This window comes from Gossypium arboreum, chromosome 5, assembly GCF_025698485.1.
Source record: "Gossypium arboreum isolate Shixiya-1 chromosome 5, ASM2569848v2, whole genome shotgun sequence".
In the NCBI taxonomy this organism is placed as follows: domain Eukaryota; kingdom Viridiplantae; phylum Streptophyta; class Magnoliopsida; order Malvales; family Malvaceae; genus Gossypium; species Gossypium arboreum.
The window spans coordinates 90,511,119-90,537,651 of record NC_069074.1 but is presented as its reverse complement, the minus strand read 5'-3'; the positions used below and the strand labels follow the sequence as shown (position 1 = coordinate 90,537,651).

Sequence of the window (26,533 nt, the reverse complement as noted above, 5' to 3'; positions counted from 1 at the left end):
ATATAAAATATTATAATATTCAATAACAAAAAGCAGCTTTATATATTTTACTTCAATAAAATCTTCAATGTTAACGGCAATTAAAATAAATAAAAATAATTAATATTTTTGCTAAAATATAAAAATATAAAAAATGAAATTTTACATTAACAAAGACCTTGACTTTAGTGGTATTAAAAATAATGATTATTTTATTATAATAAAGAAAAGAATGATGAACAATAATTTGTTTATGAATTTAAATAAAAAAAGTAGGGTCTTTATTTGTGAATAACAAATGACGAAGAAAAACATTTGAAAGTTAAACCAACGACTTCCCATTCTTCTTCCTCATCCAAAGTGTTTTTTGCTTCCAAGTTCTCAAACCTGTGTTTCTCATCATTTCCACTCTTTGCTTTTTGCTTTCAAATTCTCAAACCTGTGTTTCTGATCATTTCCACTGTTTGTTTTTTGCTTTCAAATTCTCAAATCTGTGTTTCTGATCATTTCCTTTTTTGCTTCCATATTCTCAAATCTGTGTGTGTGGTCATTTCCTTTTTTGCTTCCATATTCTGAAATCTGTCTGTGATCATCACCAAAAAGAAAAAAAAAAACTGTGTCTGTGATAATTTCCACTATTTGTTTTTCAGTTTTCACATTTTCTTGTATTGTCCCAATTCAGGGGAAAAAAAGAAAAAAAAAAAACCCTGCAAACTTTCTTTTATTTCTGAAAACTTTCTTCATACCTTGATTTCCACTTGGCAAAAGAAACAGCGCAGAGGATAGTTGAGTGAAGGTAAGTTTTGAGGAACTGCTCCTCATTGCTATATATTTTCGTATTTTTGTTGAGTGGATCTCCGTTTTATTTATTGGCCTCCTTAAATTTCTATTAGTTGGGTTGGAGTCATTTTAAATAACTTGTGATTTTATTTTTCATAAAAAAGGTTTCATACAAGTTCCGTCTTAATTAAAGAGTTTATAGATTCATTTTAAAGATTGAACAAACAAGAACAACAACCTTGGAACTAGGGGTGTGTATTTGATTAAATTGAGTCGAATCGAGTAAAAAAATTTTGACTTAGTCGAGATAATGAATCTTATTTTAGCAACCGAACTCAATTTGAAATTTTTTTTAATCAAATCAAACCGAGTAAAAAATTTCGAGTCAAGATAAGTCGAGTTCATGAATCCTAATGGTCACTAAACTAACTATAATTACGACAAAGACTAGCGCACCTATCGAACAATAAAATAGCTATGGTGAGTAGGGAATATCGTATCCACGAGGACTAAAAGTACTAGTAATTACCATTTTTCTATTATTTAGCCGATAAATTAGAGTGATTGTTTTTAATCTAAATTTACTAATCTAATTTAACTAAGAACTCAACTGAAAATGAAATAGGAAATAATCGAAGATATCTAAAGAGAAAGACAATATCAATGAAAGAATCCACACCTAGACTTCACCTATTATTCTGAATCTGAATTAAATGATTTATTCACTTGTGTCTTGATCCGTAGATATCCATAAATTATGTTAATATCTCTTTTGAGAGTAAGAACAATTGACTCTAGGTTCATTAATTGAAATCTCTTTCTAATTAAAACCCCTATTGTCCTATTAACTCGATCTATGGATTTCCCTATTAGATTTGACTCTAATCCGGTATATTTATGTCGTCTTATTTCTAGGATTGCATGCAACTCCACTCAATTATGCTAGATCTACTCTTAAACTAGGACGCTTGCTCTACTGAAATAAACATATTAAACATGAATTAATATTCCGAAAATATTAAAACATGAAATAAGCATACATAATTGAGAACAAGAATCAAGTATTTATCGCGTAAAATAGAAATTAAATAATAGGATTCATTATAGGTTTCATCTGCCCTAGGTATCTCAAGGATTAGTTCAAACTCATGAATGAAAACATCTCAAAGTCAGAAAAATCACAACACATAAAAAAATTCAATAAAACTTCAAAAGAAGTTAAAAGAAGATCTTCAATCTTGAAGGAGATCCGCTTCTGGGTTAGCTCCGATGGTGTTCTTCAAGTCTTTTCTTTAATATTCTCTGAGTCGCTCTTATGTCTTCTTCTAATTGGTATTTATAAACTTTAGAATGCTTAGAAAGCCTAAAAATTAGGTTTTTTTTGCGTAAAAGAGAAGCAAAGTGCGAAATCAACATGGGCTGGCGCATGGACATGTGGTCAGCCTGTGTAACCCACACGGGCGTGTGCTCAGGTCGTGTGGATCCTAAAAATAGCTCCTTTTGTCTGATTTTGGCTTGTTTTTCACTCCTTTCACTCACCTATGCTCACTTAGGTATAGAGGCATGAATTTAAAGGATTAGGAACATCAAATTCACTAATTTACATAATAAATAATCCAAAAACGCATCAAGAATGAGATTAAAAATATGTAACTTTTATGGCTTACCAAATACCCCTACACTTAAGCGTTTCCTTGTCCTCAAGTAAAATCCTCAACTTACAATTAAAATTAATCTTTCTCAACTTATAATTCTCATAAATAATGTTTCGAAATAATTCACACTTTTATATCTTTCTCAATTTTAACTCACTTATCCCATAAAAAGCCTAAGTGCCTTTGTCATCTCAGTATATCAAATCAAAGGTGTGGTCTCAACATGCATAATCAAAGCAAGTTCTAGAATAACAAATCAAATTGACAGACTCATAACCAATAATGAAATGAGCAAGAAAAATCTATGCTCTAAAAGCTTAAAATCTCACAAAAAAATTATGGTTTTTGATGTCAAACTTGTAAATTTAAAACTTCAAGATAATACCTCAATTCAGGGAAACAGCCTAAAATTTTTATTTCTGAAAATAACCTTGTTATGCTCGATTCTCTCATATCTTAAAGTTTAAAACACCCAATGCACAAATATCTATGAATTGAATCCAAAACACATTAATAAAAATTACAAATCGGTTAAAATTCATTCTAATAGAAGTATGAGAAAATTACTTAAACATAAGATATAATTTAAGGATTTTCTAATAATTATATAAATAACCTCCCCACACCTAAGATGTACATTGCCCTCAATGTACAAACATATATAATCACAGTATAAACAGGTTATCATAAGCTGCCCTAAATATTGGATGGAATCCCCAGAATAGTGAAAAGCATAATTGTAGTCAAATCTAAATGTAATGCATGATTCGAGTAAACTAATAAGAAAATGAACACAAATAATAAAAAAAACTAAAAGGCTATAACTCAAATAGAAACAACCATAAAAATATATTTCAAAAGATAATAATTAAAATAAGTTTAAGAAAATAATAAAAGAAAACTAAAGCAACTAAAACAAAATTAAAAAGAAAGATAAAAATAAAATAAAACGAAATAATAATAATAATAATAATAATAAACTCAATGATATCAATAAACTTAAAGGTAATTGTAATAATAATAGTAAAAAATACTAAAATAATAGATATAGCTGAAAAATTAAAATAAATTTAAAATCTAAGTATAAGAATAATAAATAAAATAATTAATTAGTAAAATAAAACTAAATAATTTAACAAATAATAATAAATAAAATAAAATAAAATAAAAAGGGTGGCTTGGTTGGGGAAGAAGAAAAAGACAAATTGAGAGAGGAATTCTAGGGTTTGGGCCACATGGTCGTGTGACACAACCGTGTGGAGTATTTTCAGCCCATGTGCAATTAAAAATTAACCCAGTTTTCCACGGCCATGGACACGCCCGTGTGTCCTCCAGGCCATGTGTGTTTTCTTTCACTTTTCCCATGCCCATGTGAGATCCCACACGGGTGGGGAAGAAGAAAAAGACAAATTGAGAGAGGAATTCTAGGGTTTGGGCCACATGGTCGTGTGACACAACCGTGTGGAGTATTTTCAGCCCATGTGCAATTAAAAATTAACCCAGTTTTCCACGGCCATGGACACGCCCGTGTGTCCTCCAGGCCATGTGTGTTTTCTTTCACTTTTCCCATGCCCATGTGAGATCCCACACGCCCGTGTGTCTAGGCTGTATGTGTTTTCCTTCGCTTCTCCCACACCCATGTGAGATCCCACATGCCCGTGTGGCCAGGCCGTGTGGGTCACATGGCCATGTCGCCAAGCCATGTAACTCACTATCGATTACCCCATTTCACACACTGCTTGTGACACACCCATGTGTCTAGGCCGTGTGTTCCACAGCCAATGTGTCCAGGCCCTGTGGGTAAAAAAACACACCTTTTTTTAAAAATATTTTAAATTAGCATGCAATGGAATTAAAAGCATTAGCAAAAGTTAAACATTCGGGTTGTCTCCAAGGAAGCACTTATTTAGAGTCTAAACTCGACTTACCTTATATTCGCATGGTCATGGTGGTTCGCGAAGCCAAAACTCCTCTTTCTCATTATCAATTCTATTATCAAAATAAGGTTTAAGTAGAGTACTATTTACCTTAAATGTGCCAAATTTAGAATGAGTTACCTCGACTGTACCGTATAGAAAGACATTCAGTACCGTAAAGAGATTTGATCCGTTTGCATCAAGCTCCGAAGTGGTAATTCAAGGATCCGTTTTATCAAGTAGTACCTTGTCTCCAACCTTAAATTGGTTCGTTCCATCCACATGTTTATCAAAATAATGTTTCGAAATAATTCACAAATCATACATTGATAATTCAACTAAAAGAGCACTACAGATTCAAACAATCCAAGTCAAACATTTTTAAAGCATGAAAACATAGGTATTTCCCCTTATCTAAGTAATTACCTTTAATTCAAAATCGACAACAATCGACATCCTCACTAAAGGTTCACTTAAATCATTCAAAGTGTTTAAGGTTTAAGAATAAGCACTCAATAGTCAAACAAGAAAAGTCATTACCATAGGCTTGCATGAAAATCAAATCTCCACCACTATAAAATGATATTGTATAGAAATCAAAAGGTTTTTAAGAGGTTGTAATGGGGATTAGGTTAAGGGTGTGGAGTAAGGCTGAAAAAATTGATTAAAATCGAGATTGAATTGATAAATTACCAAGCTAGAAAAATAAACAAATGTTGAATTAAAAGCAAGTGAATAAATTAAAAACTATTCAAGAATAGGAAAACGAGCTTCTTATCAAAATATTAATTTAACTATTCAAGCTCAATCATAGAACTAAATAATAATCAATTTATTTTTTTCAATTTTTTAACAATAAGAAATAATTCAGCAAATCAAACAAAAGAGCACAGTTAGACAACTAATCATATCAAATCTCAACACAAAGGGAATCAATAAAACAGGAAAAATTCTCAACGAACAAAAAAATAAGAGTTATGGGTCAAAATTAATGGGTAAATTAAGAAACGGTGTGTTAGGCTCAACGGGGTTCACTAAGGGTTAATTAAAAAGGCAGGCTTTTTATGGGATAAGTGGGTTAAAACCTAAGTGCCTTTGTCATCTCAGTATATCAAATCAAAGGTGTGGTCTCAACATGCATAATCGAAGCAAGTTTTAGAATAACAAATCACATTGACACACTCATAACCAATAATGAAATGAGCAAGAAAAATGTATGCTCTAAAAGCTCAAAATTTCACAAAAAAATTATAGTTTTTTATGTCAAACTTGTAAATTTAAAACTTCAAGATAATACCTCAATTCAGGGAAACAACCTAAAATTTTTATTTCTGAAAATAAACTTATTATGCTTGATTCTCTCATATCTTAAAGTTTAAAACAACCAATGCACAAATATTTATGAATTGAATCCAAAACACATTAATAAAAATTACAAATCGATTAAAATTCATTCTAATAGAAGTATGAGAAAATTACTTAAACATAAGACATAATTCAGGGATTTTCTAATAATTATATAAATAAATTATATACATTATCCTCAATGTACAAATATATATAATCACAGTATAAACAAATTATCATAAGTGTCCTAAATATTGGATGAAATTCGAGAATAGTGAAAAGCGGAATTGTAGTCAAATCTAAATGTAATGCATGATTCCGAGTAAACTAATAAGAAAATGAACACAAATAATAAAAAGATTAAGGGCTATGACTCAATTAGAAACAACCATAAAAATATATTTCAAAAGATAATAATTAAAATAAGTTTAAGAAAATAATAAGAAAAACTAAAGCAACTAAAACAAAATTAAAAAGAAAGATAAAAAATAAAATAAAACGAAATAATAATAATAATAATAATAATAATAATAATAATAAACTCAATGACATCAATAAACTTAAAGGTAATTGTAATAATAATAATAAATACTAAAATAAAAGAAATAGCTGAAAAATTAAAATAAATTTAAAATCTAAGTATAAGAATAATAAATAAAATAAATAAGTAGTAAAATAAAAATAAATAATTTAACAAATAATAATAGATAAAATAAAATAAAATAAAAGGGGTGGCTTGGTTGGGGAATAAGAAAAAGACAAATTGAGAAAGGAATTCTAGGGTTTGGGCCACATGGTCGTGTAACACAACCATTTGGAGTATTTTCTGCCCATGTGTAATTAAAAATTAACCTAGTTTTCACACGGCCATGGACACGCCCATGAGTCCACCAGGCCATGTGTGTTTTCTTTCGCTTCTCCCATGCCCATGTGAGATCCCACACGCCCGTGTGTCTAGGCTGTATGTGTTTTCCTTCGCTTCTCCCACGCCCATGTGAGATCCTACATGCCTATGTGGCCAGGCCGTGTGGGTCACATGGCCATGTCGCCAGGCCATGTAACTCACTGTCAATTACCCTATTTCACACACTGCCTGTGACACGCCCATGTGTCCAGGCCGTGTGTTCCACAGCCAACGTGTCCAGGCCCTGTGGGTGAAAAAACACACCTTTTTTAAAAAGATTTTAAATTAGCATACAATGGAATTAAAAGCATTAGCAAAAGTTAAACATTCAAGTTGTCTCCCGAGAAGCGCTTATTTAGAGTCTAAGCTCAACTTACCTTATATTCGCATGGTCAAGGTGGTTCGCGGAGCCGAAGCTCCTCTTTCTCATTATCAATTCTATTATCAAAATAAGGTTTAAGTAGAGTACTATTTACCTTAAATGTGCCAAATTTAGAATGAGTTATCTCGATTGTACCGTATGGAAAGACATTCAGTACCGTAAAGAGATTTGATCCGTTTGCATCAAGCTCTGAAGTGGTAATTCGAGGATCCGTTTTATCTAGCAGTACCTTGTCTCCAACCTTAAATTGATTCGTTCCATCCACATGTTTATCATGGCGTCTCCTTAACTCTTTATCGTGCTTTTTCGGTTTCTCCTTAACATGTGTTCGCCATTCATCTAGTTCATCGATTTGCAACATTTGTTCACCAAGAGTCATTTTGTTTCTATTACATGGACTGAAACGTGGCTCCATTACGTTCCGAGGTGTTATTTGTAGAGAAGGTTAAGTCACATGGTTACTTGTATTAATAGAACTTGTAAAATTATCTCGATCACTAGATGTTTTAACATAATCACGGGCTTGGAGAGTAATCTTTTCGTCACCTACACGAAATACTAATTCACCTATGCCAACATCAATAATAGTTCTAATAGTTGCTAAAAAGGGTTGTCCTAAAATTAAGGGTACTTCACTATCTTTATCCATATCTAAAACAACAAAATGAACTGGGAATATGAATTTATCAAATTTTACCATAACATCTTCAATAATACCCCTAGGAAATATAATTGATCTATCTACTAATTGAATACTCATCCTAGTTTGTTTGGGTTTCCCAAGACCTAATTGTTTAAACATTTTATAGGGCATGACATTAATACTCACTCTTAAATCAGCCAAAGTATTATTAAAATTCAAATTACCAATTAAACAAGGAATAGTAAAACTCCTAGGACCTTTCAATTTGTTGAGTAGTTTATTTTGCAATATGGCTGAGCAAACTACATTTAGCTCCACAGAAGATGAATCATCTAACTTCCTTTTGTTTGCCAAAAGCTTCTTTAAAAATTTAACGGAATTCGGCATCTCTGAAAGAGCTTCAACAAATGGTAAGTTAATATGTAATTTTTCAGAAGTTTAAGAAATTTACCAAATTATTCGTTCATGTGGCCTCTTTTCGTCGCATTAGGATATGACACTCGAGGTTTATATTCCTTACTGACAGATCTTTGTTCATCTTGGCTTACCTCAACCTTACCGTTACTTACCGCACTTTCTTGCCTCCTTCATTTAACCCTCCTTCATCTTGAATAGTAATTGCATGAAGCTACTCCCTTGGGATAGTTTCAGTATTGCTAGGCAAGATACCTTGTAGTCTTTCTGAGATTAGCTTAGCAAGCTGACCTATTTGGTTCTTGAGCTCTTGAATTGACGCTTGCTGATTTTTAAGTGCTACTTCAGTGTTTTGAAAGTGGGTTTCTAACACTGAGATAAACTTCGTCAACATCTCCTCAAGGTTCAGCTTCTTCTCTTGCTGGTAAAGTTGTTGTTGGAAGCCTGGAGGGGGTTGTGCTATTTGATTTCCTTAACCACCCCAAGAGAAATTGGGATGGTTCCTCCAACTTGCATTATAGTAATTACTATAAGGGTTATTTTGAGGCCTAGAATTATTACCCATATAATTGATTTGTTCGTTCTCTATGCTAGGAACGAAGCGTAAACATTCTAGATTAGTCATTCCATCTCCAATTGTATAGTATTGCATCACCAGATGTACCAACGTAGGAACATAAAAATCTTCAATTTTCTTAATTAATTGTTCTACTTGATTCGATAACAAGGTGACTACATCTAAGTTGAAAACACCAGTTGCTCTCTTCGGCTTCATCCTCATGACCTGCCATTGATAATAATTCAGTGTCATCTCCTCAATAAAGGAACCTGTCAAAAGCAAACAAAAGAAAAATTAGAATATAAAAATTAGACTATAAACAAAAATAAATAAAATAAAAATAAATGGATAAATTAATAAACATAAAGTGTTCCTAATATTTTAGTCCCCGGCAACGGCGCCAAAAACTTGACGGTCACTAAATTAACTATAATTACGACAAAGACTAGCGTACCTATCGAATAATAGTATAGCTATGGTGAGTAGGGAATATTGCATCCACGAGGACTAAACGTACCAGTAATTATCATTTTTTTATTATTTAGCCGATAAATTAGAGTGATTATTTTTAATCTAAATTTACTAATCTAATTTAACTAAGAACGTAGCAGAAAATGAAATAGGAAAATAATCAAAGATAACCAAAGAGAAAGAAAATACCCAGGAAAGAATCCACCTAGACTTCACCTATTATTCTGAATTTGAATTAAACGATTTATTCACTTGTGTCTTGATCCGTAGAAATCCCTAAATTATGTTAATATCTCTTTCGAGAGTAAGAGCAACTGACTCTAGGTTGATTAATTGAAATCTCTTTCTAATTAAAACCTCTATTGTTGCATTAACTCGATCTATGGATTCTCCTATTAGATCTGACTCTAATCTGGTAGATTTATGTCTTCATATTTCTTGGGTTGCATGCAACTCCACTCAATTATGCTAGATCTACTCTTAAATAGAGACTTTTGCTTTACTGAAATAAGCACATTAAACATGAATTAATATCCCGAAAATATTAAAACATGAAATAAGCATGCATAATTAAGAACAAGAATCACGTATTTATCGCGTAAAATAGAAATTAAATAATAGGATTCATCATAGGTTTCACCTCCCCTAGGTATCTGGGGAATTAGTTCATAATCATGAATGAATACATCTCAAAGTCAGAAAAATCACAAGATATAAAGAAATTCAATAAAACTTCGAAAGAAGTTAAAAGGAGATCTTCAATCTTGAAGGAGATCTGCTTCTGGGTTGGCTCCGATGGTGTTCTTCGAGTCGTTTCTTTAATCTTATCTGAGTCCCCTCTTATGTCTTCTTCTAATTGGTATTTATAAACTTTAGAATGTTCAGGAACCCTAAAAATTGGGTTTTTCCTCGTAAAAGGGAAGCAGGGTGCAAAATTAACACAGGCTCGCACATGGGCGTGTAGCCAGCCCGTGTGGCTAACACGGGCACATGCCCAGCCTGTGTGGAAATGTCCAAGCCGTGTGCATCCTAAAAACAGCTCTTTTTGTCTGATTTTGCTCGTTTTTCGCTCCTTTCACTCCCCTATACTCACATAAGTATAGAAACATGAATTTAAAGGATTAGGAGTATCAAATTCACTAATTTACATCATAAATCATCCAAAAACGCATCAAGAATGGGATTAAAAATATGTTACTTTTATGGCTTATCAAATCCTATTATTTATATTCGATGTTGTATTTACATGGAGCGATTATTTAACTAGTAGATGAAATATAATATTATTTAACTAGATAAACAATATAATGATTTTTCCTCTCAACTTAATGAGTAAACATTTATCAAAATAATGTAATTTTGCCTTTTAACTTAATGGTTTTGATTAGGGGCGAGCAAAATTCGATTCGACTCGAAAAAATCAAAAAAAAATTGAATTTTGAGTTAAACGAATTGAGTTATTCGAGTCAACTCAAATTTTTTTTTGAATTTCGAGTTCAAACCTAGTTGAGTTTCGAATTCGAATAACTCGAATAATTTGAATATCAAACTATAATATTTTACATTTTTACCCCAAACTCCTAAACTTTTTTTATTTTTCCCTCAAAACTTTTACTCCTCACTTTTCCCTCAAAACTTTTACTCCCCTCTTATCACAACCTCCCAATCTACCCAAAATCCATTTCCCACCAAAATTTTACTCTCCCATTTACTTTTCCTCAAAATTTTACTCCCAAAATCCCTTAAACTTTTTATTTTCCCCCTAATTTTTACGCCTCCACTTTCCCCCAAAACTTTTACTTCCTTCCCATCTCACCCCATCTACCCCAAACCCATCCCCTATTTATTTTTAATATTTTCCTCCAAAATTTTACTCCCCCTATTTACTTTCACTCAAACTTTTATTCTCCAAAACTTTTATTTTTCCCTAAACTTTTACTTCTCACTCTTTACTCCCAAATAAAAATCAAAATTATCCAAAAAATCCCTAAACATAAGTAGTAATAATTTTATTTATACCTACTATTTATATTATTAAATTAAATTTCATATTTTTTATTATTTATATTATTGAATTGTTTAGTCATATTGAATATTTATATTAAAATTGAATTATTAATGATGCCATAAATTATTCGTGTTAAAATTTTATATTGGTATCAATTTTACATTTTATTTTTAAAATAACTTTTATTAAAAAATCACATTTTACATTTAATATATTTTTAATTTCAAAATACATAGTGACAAGAATATGAAGATAGTTTAAACAACTAAGCCAAGAAAGAAGCTAACTCATATATAAAAGATTAATAAATAAATTATGAGGTGATGAAAGGTAATAAAAAAATTGATTACGATGGACAAATTTTATTACAATGATCCAAAATTATTTTTTAAAATTTAACTTGAACAAGTATATTCAATTCGATTCGAATTTCATCTCACTCAACTCGATTCGAGAAAATTTCAAATCAAATTAGGATTATAAAATATGATTCGTAAACTCGATTAACTCGAAATTTTTTCATTCGATTCGATTCAATTCAATCGAACGCTCACCCCTAATTTTGATTTTTAACTTTAGAAAGGTACGCATTTATCATAACGACATAGTTTTGCCTTTTCTAATTCTGATCTTCGGATAACTCGAATTGTTTAATTCATATTCAAGTTGAACAAAAAAATTAATTTTTTATTTGGGTTTATCTGAATAATTTGATTAATTCAAATAACTCGAACTAGTTACTTCAAAATTTAAATTCTTATCAAAATTTTCAAATCGGATCGAATTTTACCCATCCTACTTGAAAGATAGAGTTGAAGTGTATAACATGCGGATCAAACAGGAAAGAGGCAAATGAAGATTGTCCTTTCTCCATTCATTAGTCTTCTCGTTTTTTTCATTAACCATTTTAGAGAGCACACAAATTCTAATTCTATAGGAACTTAAAAGCACCCAATCTATAACCGAAAATGTAGAAATAAATATAAAATATGTTTAAGAGAATGTAATCTTTTTTTAGGATTTCTTTATGAGAAATTGTTTTTGAAAGAAAATGATGGTATTTCACATTCAAATTATAGCTCCGATTTAGAATGAATATAATTGGAAGAGTAATTACGATTGAGTGTGAATATATTTGCATTACATTAATTATTTATTTATTTGTGATTTGAAGGTTAAAACATGCCCTCAGTTTTAATATTATTATTTTTCTATTACCTGCACTAAATCAATTCTTTTCATCTTTTACAGCTACTTATTTCTCTCAACCTCTATTTACTTTCTGGTATCACGGTCAGAAAGACAGATAATTTCTACCTCCTTCAATAATAATATCTTTGGTTTACAACAATATTTACAGCTTCTTATTTGGTAGCTTCCACTCGATTTTTTACTACAAATACCCATTTTATTTGTCACAATTGCTTTTATTTCTCTTTATGTTAATCTTCTTACTAATAACCAATGTTTTTGCTCAACCTCATCAGACATATCAACAAAAATGGTCGAATATGTTGCCCCTGCTGCTGTCAAAATTGTGGCAGACTCGGCAAAGGAATACGCATCACCCTATTTCGGTTACTTTTTCTCTTATGAAAAGATTGTTGAAGATTTCACGAATCAACGAAACGCACTTGAATTGAGGAAACAGAGGGTGGACACTGATGTCGACGAGGCTAAAAGGCAAAATAAGATCATCTATGATGACGTTGACAACTGGCTTAAAAGGGCTGAGAAAGAACTGATAGAAACCCAGAACTTGAAAGATGAAATAGATCGCGTCAAGTGTTTCAAATGGTGTCCTAAATGGGGCTGGCGATATTCCTTAAGTAAGAAACTGGCAGAGGAGATTCCCAATATCTCTAAACTTTTAGAGACTTCTAACTTTGCACAGGTGGGCTATCGTCGTCCTCTTCAAGGAATAGAGTTCATCACATCCACGGATTTCATGGACTCTGAATCTTCAAAGTCAGCTTTGAACCAGATCATGGAGGCTATAAATGCTAAGGGTGTCAACATGATCGGACTGCACGGAATGCCAGGAGTTGGTAAAACAACTTTAGCCCAAGAAGTCGGGAAGCATGCTCGAGAACAAAAGCTCTTTGATAAAGTTGTGATTTTTACCATGTCCCAAAATCCAGACATCAACAAAATTCAACGTAAAGTTGCAGCGATGTTTGATTTAAAATTTCGAACAGATATCGAAGACACAAGAGCAGAAGAGCTGTGGGTGAGATTGAAAGCTGAGAAGGACATCCTCATAATTGTCGACGACCTCTGGGAAGAATTCAAATTGGAGAGGATCGGAATTCCATTCGGTGACAAACACAAGGGTTGTAAAATTTTTCTGACTACACGTCATCAACAAGTCTGCACTAAAATGAACTGTCAGAAGGAAGTTCAACTTGGCATCTTATCCGAAGACGAAGCATGGGTTTTATTTCGAGATCAAGCTGGTTTAGAAGATGACTGTTCCATCTTGAATGAGGTAGCCAAAGAGGTTGCTGGTGAATGTAAGGGATTGCCTCTTGCAATTGTTACCGTGGCAAAAGCTCTAAAAGGTGGGAGTTTAGATGAGTGGAGAGACGCAAATCAGAGATTCAAGGACTCAACGCATTTGTATGATGAAGAAGTCTTCGGGGGTGTCCTCGAACCTCTTAAGCTTAGCTACGATTATTTGAAGAAAGGCAATAACCAAATGACGGGAAATGACATCCAAATGTGTTTCTTATTGTGTTCCCTTTTTCCTGAAGACTTTGAAGTCTTTATTGAGGAGTTGATTATGTACGGAATTGGATTAGGATTGTTCCCTAATGTTTACTCGATTGAAGATAAAAGGAAGAAAATTGTTGGAGCACTAAAAAAACTCAAAAAATCTGGCTTGTTATTGGAAACTGATGATGGAGAAACGATAAGAATGCATGATGTGGTTCGAGATTTTGCTCGTTGGCTAACATCAACTGGAGAAAATAGGTTTATGGTAAAAGATAAGTTGAAAGAATGGCCTGATATGGATGAAAGTTCAGAATGTTATACTGCAATCGCTTTATTTCATTGTAGTAGTAACATACAAAATTTTCCTGAAAAAGTGAATATTTCAAAGCTCAAGACTTCGTTTCTTTATGGGGTGGAGGAGGGGAATGATTTAGCAGTGGTTTCCAGTACATTTTTTGAAGAAATGAAAGCCCTCCAAGTTCTATATCTACATAATATCAGTTTCTCACCGAAAGGATTCCATTCCTTACCAAATCTTAAAACTTTGTTTTGTCTTAATTGCAAGTGGGAACACTTGTCATCATCACTAACAAATATGAGAAGCCTTGAGATTCTTTCATTGTTTGGCACTAAGATTGATGAGATAAGTGAAGGATTAGTGAAATTGTCTACTCTGAAGTATTTACGTCTTTCTAGCCGCCGTATTGAAGAGAGAGCGGTGGAGGAAGAGGAAGAAGAAATGATTTTCCCCCCCAAGTTGGTATCAAGGTAAGAGTGCATCAGATTTAATTATCTTTTTATTATCATATTTGCCATCATTTATTTTCCTATTAATTACTTTGATTGGTATTTTATTTATTTTAGAATACTAGTTTTAACACGTGAAGATATCACAATAAATATTTCAAATAATCAAACGCAATAAATATTAAAACCAACTTAATAAATTAAGGCTAATGCTCTTAACATTTAAATCATTTATCAATTCAGTCTTTATCGTTTTTAGTTAACTTTGGTCTTGAAAAGAGTTTGAGCATAACCTTTTAAAAATGTTGAATTATTTTTTAACAAAAATACTAACTATAAATGTTAAGTTTTTAAACATGATTTCTTTTTTTTTAATTTCAAATTTTTATTTATTAAATATTTTTATAAATTTTAAATTATTTGTTGACTTGACAAATAAGATAAATAGTGTAATGTCTACATTAAGTACACATGGATTGACCTGTAAGTTGCCACCACAAAATTTTTTTTATTAACTATAGTTAAGTTATATATTAAAATAGATATTAAAAATAAAAATATTCAATAAAAATTAACTAAGGAAGTTTGATACAATAAAGACTTAAATTTTCAATAAAACATCAAGATAAAATAGTTAAAAAAAAAATTTCGCTTAATCAAAATCAACAGCTAACAAAGTTGAAGAAAAATAAAAATACAGCAGAAACAATACCAACCCAGCCTGAGAACAAAAACCAAAACACAGACACAACACAACATAGCAAGTAAAACCCCCACAACCCAACAAGTCCCATCAGATAAACAGGCCACCAAACAGATAAAAACCTGCACAAAGCACCCCTAACAACCACAAAACAATCTTCAAAAACACCTACAAAAGCACCTCTAAACACCCAAGAGAAACATACTAAATCACCATCATGCCTTAAACATACCCTACTTTTTCAGACTAGCTGATGCGTCGTTGAGAGCACCACAAATATCCTATTCCCTGTAAAATAGTAAAAATAACAGTAAAGGGGAAGTAGGGTCGAATTCTCAGGGACCGGATTGTACGAATGCTCGTTTCTTGAAATCCTGGACAATTTCTTGGCTAAGAAAACCTACGTTCCTGAAAAATAAAAGAATAGAATTAAGAATCTGGAAAAATAAAAACAAAATTTAAAGTGAATTAAAATTACGATATTAAATAAATTGCAGAAATTAAAATGAGGAATATAAAAATAAATAGAGTTGGGTAAAGAGAAAGTTTCTTATGTGGCAAGATTTCAGCCTCCGGGTGTCTCGTTCCGCCTTGGGTTCAATCCTTGGCTTTTAAGCAACCATTCTAGAGCAGGATAAACCAGTTATAGTGGAAGAGGACGCCTACGACCACCAGCTCCAAGGATTAGATTTAAAATTTGGCGGAGCCTGACTCTAGCCAATAATCGCTTTTGTGGGACTATCTTCTGCTAGATCATCACTTCCCAATGGTGAATACCACACCTTTTTATCTCTTGGATTCGCCAACCTCTGGCGTAGAAAGCCAACGAACCGACTGTGCAACCTTCGCAAAACGAACAAAGCAGCCGTTCCTTGCACAAATTGAAAAGATCACCTATTAAGGGACATGGATGGAAGCATCAGCCCCGTAATGAGAAGAAGCGATGAATACCTTGTTGACAAGGCTAAGCGCGAGTTCTAAGCCTCATAAACCTTTTTGGGGAATTTCGACAACCTTCGGCTAGATTGGTTTAGTGGCTCATGATTTTTGGGGAAAGAAATAAAAATAATGGAAAGGGAATTTTTATTGAAGAAAATATGGAGAGAACAAAAGACAGAGTTTTTGGGAGAGGGAGTGTTTACAGAAAAAAGAGATATCAAATATGTGCCACTCCATCCCCTATTTATAGTACTAGAAAACCTAGTCTATTCCTAATGAAATTCTAAAAGATAAATACAAATAAATAAAGATAAATAAAGATAAATGAAAATAAATCCTAAAATTAAATCTAAATAAAATTCCTTAATAATTATCCTAATATAATTGAAATTAAAATAGAGTCTTATGCTATAAAATCTCTTCTTTTGCATTTTAGTCCTTGGGTCTTCCATATTTGCATTTTTGGCACCACTTCTCTCTTTCTTTGCATGTTGGCCCATTATATCTTCAAATTTGCACTTTTTCTCTTAAATTTCTCTTGCCTCCAATTTAGTCCCTAAAAGATAAAAGACCATAAATGGCCCAAATTAGTAGCATCATACTCAAAATAAATATATAATTAGCGCATAAAAATATGACGTTCTAGAGTATTATCACTAGCAACTGCCAGCGCAAAAGCCATCGCATTACCTTGCTTGTCCACTCTCGAAAAGGATACATTTCCAATACTAGGCAACCTGAAATCAATTTCCTTAAAGAAAGAAAACAGCGACCACGGTCTTGAACATTTGTTCTCGACCCAGCAAAACACCTCTATGGAACCAACCTCGATAATTAAAGAGCAACAACCCTTCCACCCCATCTCTAAAAAAACCTCCAAAGTAAAACTAATTGCTTTCACCTCCGCAGCAAATGAATCTCTCACTACACACGGACCAGAAAACACTGCCTTTACCACCCCTTCCGAATTTCTTAACACCCCACCACACTCGACTTCCTCCTCAATCTCCACACCACTCACATTAAATTTAATCTAACCAAAACACGGAGGGCACCAAAACCTTCCACTCAACCCGGATTTCTTGACATCTCTCCAACTTCTAATAGAACAGACCCACCAAATTCTCTCATTCACTTTCAATTCATCATGCACCGATCTAACTCACATCAAAGCCCAAATTTTTGAAAGAAATACCAAACTGGACATTTTAGGCCATCTTCTTTCAAACACCAGCTCATTTCTTGCTAACTATATCGACCAGCAAGCTGCAGGCATCGAGATCAACCATAAACTTTTAATAACTCCTGGATACAAGACATTATTACAAAAAGAGAAAAAATTCTTGAAATCAACAAATGATCTCCACTTCACCTCCCACCATTCCAAAGTAATTCTCCAAAAGCCCACAATAAAATTACAATGGAAGAAAAGGTGCACTGAAGTCTCCGGTTCTCTCTCGTACCAAGGACAACCGTTCCCCATTTGACCAAACTTCACCCCTCTTCTGCTAAGAAACTCTTTTGTAGGAATAAGATCAATTGATACCAACCACAAGAAACTTTTGGCTTTAGGAGGCACCTGTAATTTTTAGATTCTATCAAATGCAAACCTACTATCTGCCACATCAACGCTAATAAGCAATTCTGTTAATTTTCTCACCGAGAACACCATTTTTTTGTCTTGAATCCAAATTAACCGATCCTTCTCCTTAGGAATCAAAACCATACAACTAACTGCTTTCTTTAATCGAGAGACCATAATAATCTCCCTATCTAATAATGAACGAGAAAAAATTCAACCCAATTAACCTCTTTAAACCCGTATAACGACGAAAATTCTTTAACCAATCCGCTCTTATTCAAGGCTAAATGAAACAGCCTTGGCAATTCCACTCTCAGCAGCCTATCACCGCACCAAATATCCTCCCCAAAAATTATCGAATTCCCATTCTCCACCAACCAGCGAAAAGACTCATTCCTCAACCATTTTGCCACAATTACTTCGTTCACTTTTATTCCTAATCGCATTGAAATCTTCCCCCACAATCCAAAATTTTGTGAAATTTTTCCTAGCCTCTAACATTTCTTCCCAAAATATTTTCTGCTCCCTTAACAAATTTGGCGCATAAACATTAATTAGAACCTTCTCCCACCCTTCAGAACACCAATTCCCTTCCACCACAATTAAATGATGAGCACAGAAATCCTTTTTCAACATGAAACACGATTTATCCCATATGGTAATTAGGTCTCCCGAACGTCCCACTGCAGCAGCAAATCGAAATTCAAAATTATCATCGCCCCAAATTCTTCTAACTAAATCCCATGACATTTCCTCAAACTTAGTTTCTTGTAACAAACATACATTCACCCTATGTAGTTTGACTAATCTATTAATCGCAGCTACTTTTCCATCTGATCCCAGACCCCTAACGTTCTACGATATAATTTTCATTACACCCAATTAAATACCAACCACACAAATCTTTAGTTCATAAAAAATGCACCTGATAAAGCAAATGTATTCAACGATACGAGACCTCCTTTACTGCTGCTCTTCAAGCCTTATAATCTCCTCGATAACGTCTCTTTCATCTCCCCTCATCCTAAGCCCCAATTTCTTCCCAACTTCTCGGATCGCTTAGCCTTCCTAAGAATAATTTTTCTCCTGTTGTGATGTTCGAGTCAAACAAAGAAAGATTTACTACTTTATCTTCACTCCATGGCACGACCTTTGCTCTTATCATTTCTCCTACTTGATCTCTTCTTTGAATTTTTTGGAAGGCAATGACCCATCCTGAATGACGCGTATGGACCTGATTCTTTTGTTAAATTGTTTCTTCTTCCTCCTGCTTCTAATTGTGTTATAAAATTCCTCTTCAATCTCCTGACTTATGCCCCGATCCTTTGTTTTTGGAATTTCTGTGTTAATATTCTCATAAGGGGAAATCTGATCTACTACCGAAAAAATTCCCCCTTTTCAAAAGATGCCCTTCAATTCTGGATGAACCCAATCTTTCTTCAATATCTGCTAGCCTATCTTGACCCTACTTTGACCCAAAACCAAAGCCAGACCCATATTGGCAACATCCTCACATGCCCGATCCATACCGCTGATCAGCTTGCTAACACCCAAATCAACTCCAGCTGTAATTCTTACGCTAACAGCGTTAGTGTCGCCTTCATTTAATTCCCCCAACATTTCCTGACAAACTTTTCCTAGGCTTACATTTTTTATGACATTTTCCTTTATTGATTCCGACGAGAGGATTTAGGTACTATCCAGCCCCTTCTTCGGCTCCAGGCCAAACATTGATTCCGATTTTGACATACTTTCATCAACCACCACCTAGTTGCTAACCTTTTTCGAAACATTATTTTTAAAATCCTCCGACCATCCTAACTCCCTTACACTTACCAGAAATCTAACATCGCCCACCTCCAAAAATACCCCAGAAATTTCAACCCATATAATTCTCTCAGTAAGCACCAACCTTTCTGACCAGGGTTCAATGTTTATGAAAAACTCCTTCAAATAAGACCACTCTCTCTGTTTCAAAATTTCAAACAGTTCTTCGTCCTGAATCTCTATGAGAAAATAATTCCCTTAAATTCTCTTCACACATATTTCGCCGAGGCCCATTCTTGCAACTCTATCAGCTAAACTCTTCAATTCACAGTACGATACCACTTCCCCGCCCAAATATTTCTATAATCTCCATAGCTACTCGTCCTCTAGGTGACCTTGAACTACTTCTGCCATTTTCATACCCTCTAAACCCGAGCCATCACCTAAACTTCTTTCGAACAAGTTCAGTTTTTGCACTTCTTCCAATTGGTATTTGCCTTCCTTTCCTCTTCCCACGTATTCCAACCCTTTCTGATTAGTTTCTTCATAACATGATGAGTTTCGATGCTTGATAACCCTTCTCCAAATTGTCCTCTTACCTTTAAAACTTGCTACCTTCACCCATATTCTACTCCCAAGGATCACAAAGCCATTCAATCCCGATATCGCCCTACGTGCATCTGAATAATTAGCGTATCACATGAATCCAAATCTCATACCCCTTTGCTTTTTTTCTCTGAGATGAAAGTATCTACCACTTTTCCATGATAACTGAAAAGGGCCCATAACCCTTTCCAATGCATGGACGCCGAAATATTGGACACAAACACCGTGATCTGAAAACCTCCCGAAACCATGCTATATTATCTAATCCTGCTCAATTTCGATATTAAGCAAATTGGCCCCTGGATTGCATTTAGCAAGTGACCATAATGGGGGAGGATAATTGGTTTCGGCAAATACCTAGGAAAATGCGTTGTTCTTGAGGTTAAATTATGGGGCATATTGGATGGTCTGAAGTTTATTACAGATCGTAGCTTCGATAGAGTTTTAATTCAATCTGATTGCCTCGAAGCTGTTAATGCAATTCAAGAAGGTTCCTCTGGTGATTCTAATTCTACCATAGTTAGAAGAAACCATCCAATATTACAAAGGATAAATCATTGGAGGATTCAACATATCCCTCGAAAGAGAATTTATTTGCAGATAGTATTGCCAAGTTGGCAATAGTTAAAATTTTACTATTTACTATTAGATATGTTTATATATATGTTATGGATAAAAAGGCAATGGAGAATGAATAATTTAAAATTTATCAATGTAAACATAAAATTAATAAGAAATTAAAATTTCACTTTAAAAATGACTTTAGCTTTACCAATAATAAAATAGTTAATATTCCTTTTATTAAAAAAATTGAACAATTAATTTAGAAGTTTTAATGGAAAACATGTTGTTCAGTATTTATTAAAATTTTATTTAAAAACTTCAAAATTTTATACACAATTAATCAAAGTTTAATTTAATAAAAGAGGCAATTAAAGAATTTTACTTTAAGGACTTACTTTTGTGGTAATAAAAATAATTAATATTTAATTTTAATAAAACCAGTAATTTAAATTTAATAAAAATAAATTATTTTATCAATTTAAAAATAAAAATGTTAATATTTAACTTAATAAAAGCAATCAATTAAGAAATTCGAGTTTAATGGTAATGGTAATAGTAAGATTGTTATATCATATTAGTATTTTAATCAATTAAGAAATTTTAAGTGGAATATATTCTATATATTCAACACGAGATAAATACATGATTTAGGAATTTAAGATTCAGCGATAATTATGAAAAACTCTTTAAGGCCTCTTTATTAATTTCTCATATTCACTCTAGGATTTAAAAAAAAAAGTTATATAACTTTTTAAAAAGATTTCCATGTAGCTCTAATTTTCAAGTCACATAATCTTGTTTTGTCAACTTCACAAGGATCATCTATATATTTTCATTTTCATACTTTTCAAAAGGAAAACATGTAGCATTTAATACCCTTGTTTAAATCCAACTTTTTTTCAAAATTATATCTTTTAATCTTTCCGCAAAATAAATAAAACTTTGTTCTTTTAAACACACATAAAAAAAAATTCACACGAGATGTCTGTTTTTAAGCCCCCAACCAATATGTATTGTGTCATATAATTTAACAATTAATGCTATTTTTATGAATATAATAGGTTGACTTCACTGCAAGAGTTACATGTGCCAAACAAAAACAATATCAACTTGTTGGAGCTGAATTCATTGTCTCGTTTAACTGCACTATCACTGGAACTTTCTACCACACAATTTTCTCAAAAAGATTTTGTGTTCCCTAAACTACAAAGGTACATTATATTTGTAAATGGCTATATGAGCATTCTGAAGGTGCCAAACAATAGAAAATTGAGAATTGAAAACTTCTCATCTTCATTGAGTGCATTTAACAATTTATTTTGCAATGTGGAAAAGTTGAAGTTGAGGATGGTTAGTGGACTGAAGAACATTGTGCCAAGCATAGGTAAAAAGGTACTAAATGAGTTGACTTCTCTGAAGCTTGATTCTTGCAACGATATGGAATTTTTAATTGATATAACAAGAGATCAAGGGTCAACTGTTGCATTCTCTAATTTGGTGGAATTAACTATAAGATGGATGGTTTCTCTGAAAGGGTTGTGCTATGGTCCTTCTCCATCCCATCGTGCAATTGCAAGCTTCACAAGACTAACGGTTGTGACAATTGGATATTGCCCTAAACTGAAAACAATCTTCTCACCTTGCGTTGCTCAGAGTATGTTGTGTATAGAAGAACTCTACATAAAATGTTGCCATGGACTACAGCAAGTAATTGGTTTTGCCCAAGAAGAAGAAATTACTAAGGTAGAGATGCCTATTCTCCCCAATCATTTCGTAAATCTAGCTAACTATTTTTACTTTTTGATAGCATTTTTTTATAGGGATGAAAACAATACGAGAAAACTAAAGACCAAGGTGAATTCCATTAATGAAAATATCTTACATTAATGAAAATATCTTAGACAATAATATTTTTAAAATTTTTAAAGAAAAGCAATAAATTGAATTTATATGAATGAAGAAATTCAATTAAACTAAACTTTTAACGTCTGGTTGTTCAAGAGCCATGTTACTTTTGTTCCAACTTATTATTTGTATACCAAAATAAATGAATGTTTTATATTTTATCTTCTTATAATTGTGATTTATTGAATTTTAAAGTTGAATGTGTATTCAAGTTTAATATATAATTAATCTGTCTAACCAATTTATAAGTCTTTCAGTTAATATATATTTTATCTTAAGTCTTTCAGTTAATATATATTTTATCTTGTTATAATTGTGATTTATTAAATTCTAAAGTTAAATATGTATTCGAGTTTAATATATAGTTAAATTTTCTAATCAAGTCTTTCAATTAATAATTTATCTTTATATTGATATGCTCAGTTCTTTATAATATTAAAATAAATAACTTATTAATATGCGTGTTTGAAATATGCAGAATGACTCTCGTCTTTATTGCTGCCCCAAATTGAGAATTCTTAAGATAGAATATTGCAGTAGTTTAAAATATGTTTGTGCAAACACTTCGACTCAAGGGCTTCAATCATTGGAATTTGTCGATATAAGTGATTGTCCTCAACTTATGCAAATCTTCAAGATGAAACAAAATGAGAATGGGCAAGATGTTGTGTTTCCTCAGGTACTTCTGTATTTAAAAGTTTTAAGGTTAACAAAAATTTGAAAAAATTTGAACACAAACCTTTTATATAACAACTGTTAAAAACAGATAAAAAGTTATAATTTAAATTTTAACTTACAATTAAATAAAAATTATATGTTTTTAATTTAGTACATCAAATTAATTTATAATTTTTATTATCAAATACTATAATATTCATATTTTAAATAATTCACGTATAAAAAAATTAAAATAGAGAAATATTATATATTTATTTTCTATTGATGTTACACTTTAATATATTTATTTATATTTTATATTTATGTAATATGATAATGATCATTTAAATTATGTTTTATAAATGATATTCCTCAATTTTATTTAAAGAAATATATTTTGTATAATATCTAAATATTTGCTTCATTCATGCAGAACCATTGCTGGCCAAAATTGAAAACTTTTTGGATACATGATTGCCAACTATTTTCATGCTTCATTGTACAAGCTCCGCTCTTGGAGGTATTATTTAGATCATTTGCATTCTGTATATGGATTTTGACACTATAGTAAACCAGTAAATCGACATGTTGCTTAATTTATGAGATAATTCATTCCCCTTTTTATACTTAGTTTGTAAGTGAATTCCATTGTTCACTTTTTAAATAAAAATGTAAAATCAAGAAATGGCCTCTCATGTTTAAATAATTTGGTTGAAATTTTAGGAGTTTAAGTTTTAAAATCTACCCTTTTTAAGAAAACCAAAGATACATGTAGCATTGAAATTAGAGAAAGTAGTATTCACTATTACTTGAAATTTGTAAAATTATGAACATTCATGGGTAACATTTACTCTAATGTGTTTTTATGACATTTATTGGCATTTCTGTGTGTATGCAGAGCTTGATTCTTAGTAACGTGGGAATCATATGGAAAATTGATATGCCTGTATTGAGTGAAGATTGTATAGTAGTTGGGAATCATGAAAAGGTATTTCAAGTTCAAGGTGAGTACTCATTCTCAAGGATAAAAGGATTGTACTTGTGGAATTTATTTGAAGTGCGGATTATATGGAACGATTTTGCTCAAGTTGTAACCCTTGAAAACCTTACAACTTTAGAGCTGAGAGATTGCAAAAAGTTAAGATATATATTTTCATCTATGATGGCTCGTAGTTTATCACATTTGATGAATCTTTCCATCGAGGGTTGTGAAGAAATAGAACAACTCATTTTAGCCAATGATCAAATTTCTTCTTCATCATCATCAAATGCTAGCCTTCAACCTATCAACTTTCCAAATTTGACAAAGATCACTGTTACAAATTGTGGAAATTTGAAAAGTCTCTTTCCTTTTGGATTTGTTCCTATTCTTCCAAAACTTGAATGTCTCAAAATTAAAAGGAATTCTAAATTGAAACAAGTATTCGAATTAGAACATGAACGGAAAGGGGTAGCTGAAGAGGATATGAAATTTGATAAATTACGAAAGTTATCACTTAAAGAACTACCGAGTCTCATTCACTTCTGCCCCAAAGGATATCATTTTGTATTGTCAGCATTGGAAGATTTGAAAGTAAGAGATTGTCCTAAGTTGACTACTAGCTTCTCTATTGATTCACAGGAATTTGTGCATTGTGAAACAAAGGTATAAATTCTACAACCCTTTAATTTACATAAATATTGCACATTAATTATTTTTTAATCAATCAAACCAAACTATTTTCACATTAGCCGTTTGCTTTTTTGCATATAACTATTGATATGGGTTGATATCATTTTTGTTGAGTTTAGAAAATGGGGTGAGTTGATTTTATAGTTGGTGGACTAAGTTATAGTTGGTGGACTAAGTTATAGTTGGTGAAGTATAAAATGGGGTGAGGCACTGGAGCCTATGCTCCTAACACTCACTAATGCATAAGCAAACATTTTAGAATAGAGGAAACAAGATTGAAAATGATAATAAAGTATAAATATGTATAAGAGATGTCATACTTGAGTAGAGGTTAGGGCTTGGCATTTATAGTTGCCTAGGTCTAAATACTACTCAATGATGGCAAAGCTGACATAATTGTCCAATTAATATAGCTGCTATAGAGTCACTCCTTTTGTATTTTTATAATATTTATTAGGTTAAATCAAGTAACATGTATTTTATAAGTCCAATTAATATTAACATGTTACTAAATTAAGAATTATATTAATATGTTAACTCTAATTAATTTTGAACATCTGCTTTTACATATTGAAGATTTTGTTAAAATAAATTAGTAAAAGGTTAGAACTTTAAGTAAACAATTCGTAGCATATTAATAAACTTAATACTTTAAATTTAATAAATTTTAAGTAAATAATTTGTAAATTATTAGAAAATATTACTTTATAATATGTATATATATCTTATTTTTGGTTGATGACATGAGATTAAAATTTCAGTTATAATTTTTCTTCAATTGTTTTTTAAGACATCCCAATTGGTTGAGGAAGATGCGATTAAAGAATCTGTCACTGTTTCAAATGCAATTTTCAATGAGGATACTTATTGGAGTCGTCAGGGGTTCAATGAGAGTCAACTACCACACATTACATGAAAGAATGGATGATTTTAGAGCAACTTTCAAAGCCATGTTACAAAAATCAATAGGTGGAGTTTTATGTTGTTCGGATTTTTTTGGTTAAGTTTATGATATAATTTATGTCTAACACAATTTTTTTTAAAAAAAATTAATGTTTTTTTATATATTTAGAGGACCATATATATCCATATCCAAATGGACATGAATGCAAAATGGAAAATGAAGATTCAAAGTATCATAAGTTCAATATATCAACTAAATGCAGGTAAAAACACGGTTGTCGATTTCAATTTTTAGTTTTTCTTTTCTAAATTTTGCCTATGTAATAATAAAATTTAATGTGGTTCACTTGTGTTTATGTTTTTTATTTTTGTTAAAAACAGGTGCGTTTATAATTGTGCTTCTAACTGGTATGAAAACTTGCTTTAATGGAGTTGTGAAGCAAAATAATATATCGTCTCTTACTTCAAACTAATAACTGAGCTAGTTATAGTTATGTTGTAGCTTTTATTGTATGCTTTTGCGTGCGAGTGAAAATTCCATTGCATCATGTATTTATTTGTGTGTTAAACCATAACCAAAACTGGATAGATTTTATTTTGTGAGGTTTCCAAATGTGTTTGATAGATTTTATTTTGTGAAGTTTCCAAATGTGATTTTGTTGAAATATTGAAAGTTTGTTAGTTTCAACTTAATAATAAATTATTTTGTTCCCGA

At 31.9% G+C, this 26,533-nt stretch overlaps 1 protein-coding gene across 2 annotated transcripts; it reads left to right on the top strand.

Moving 5' to 3' along the window:
* Positions 1–235: 235 nt before the first annotated feature.
* Positions 236–26,533, top strand: LOC108451624 (probable disease resistance protein At4g27220). 2 transcript variants are annotated; one of them, XM_053027755.1, is made up of 10 exons: positions 236–775; positions 12,310–12,429; positions 12,546–14,541; positions 21,743–22,424; positions 23,065–23,265; positions 23,677–23,763; positions 24,142–24,888; positions 25,706–25,884; positions 25,988–26,081; positions 26,200–26,533. In XM_053027755.1, exons 3-8 carry the CDS (start codon positions 12,560–12,562, stop codon positions 25,829–25,831), a joined length of 3,825 nt encoding a protein of 1,274 aa, XP_052883715.1. In that variant the 5' UTR covers positions 236–775; positions 12,310–12,429; positions 12,546–12,559; the 3' UTR covers positions 25,832–25,884; positions 25,988–26,081; positions 26,200–26,533. The 2 variants fall into 2 exon arrangements, with proteins under 2 accessions (XP_052883715.1, XP_052883716.1); XM_053027756.1 differs by lacking the exon at positions 12,310–12,429.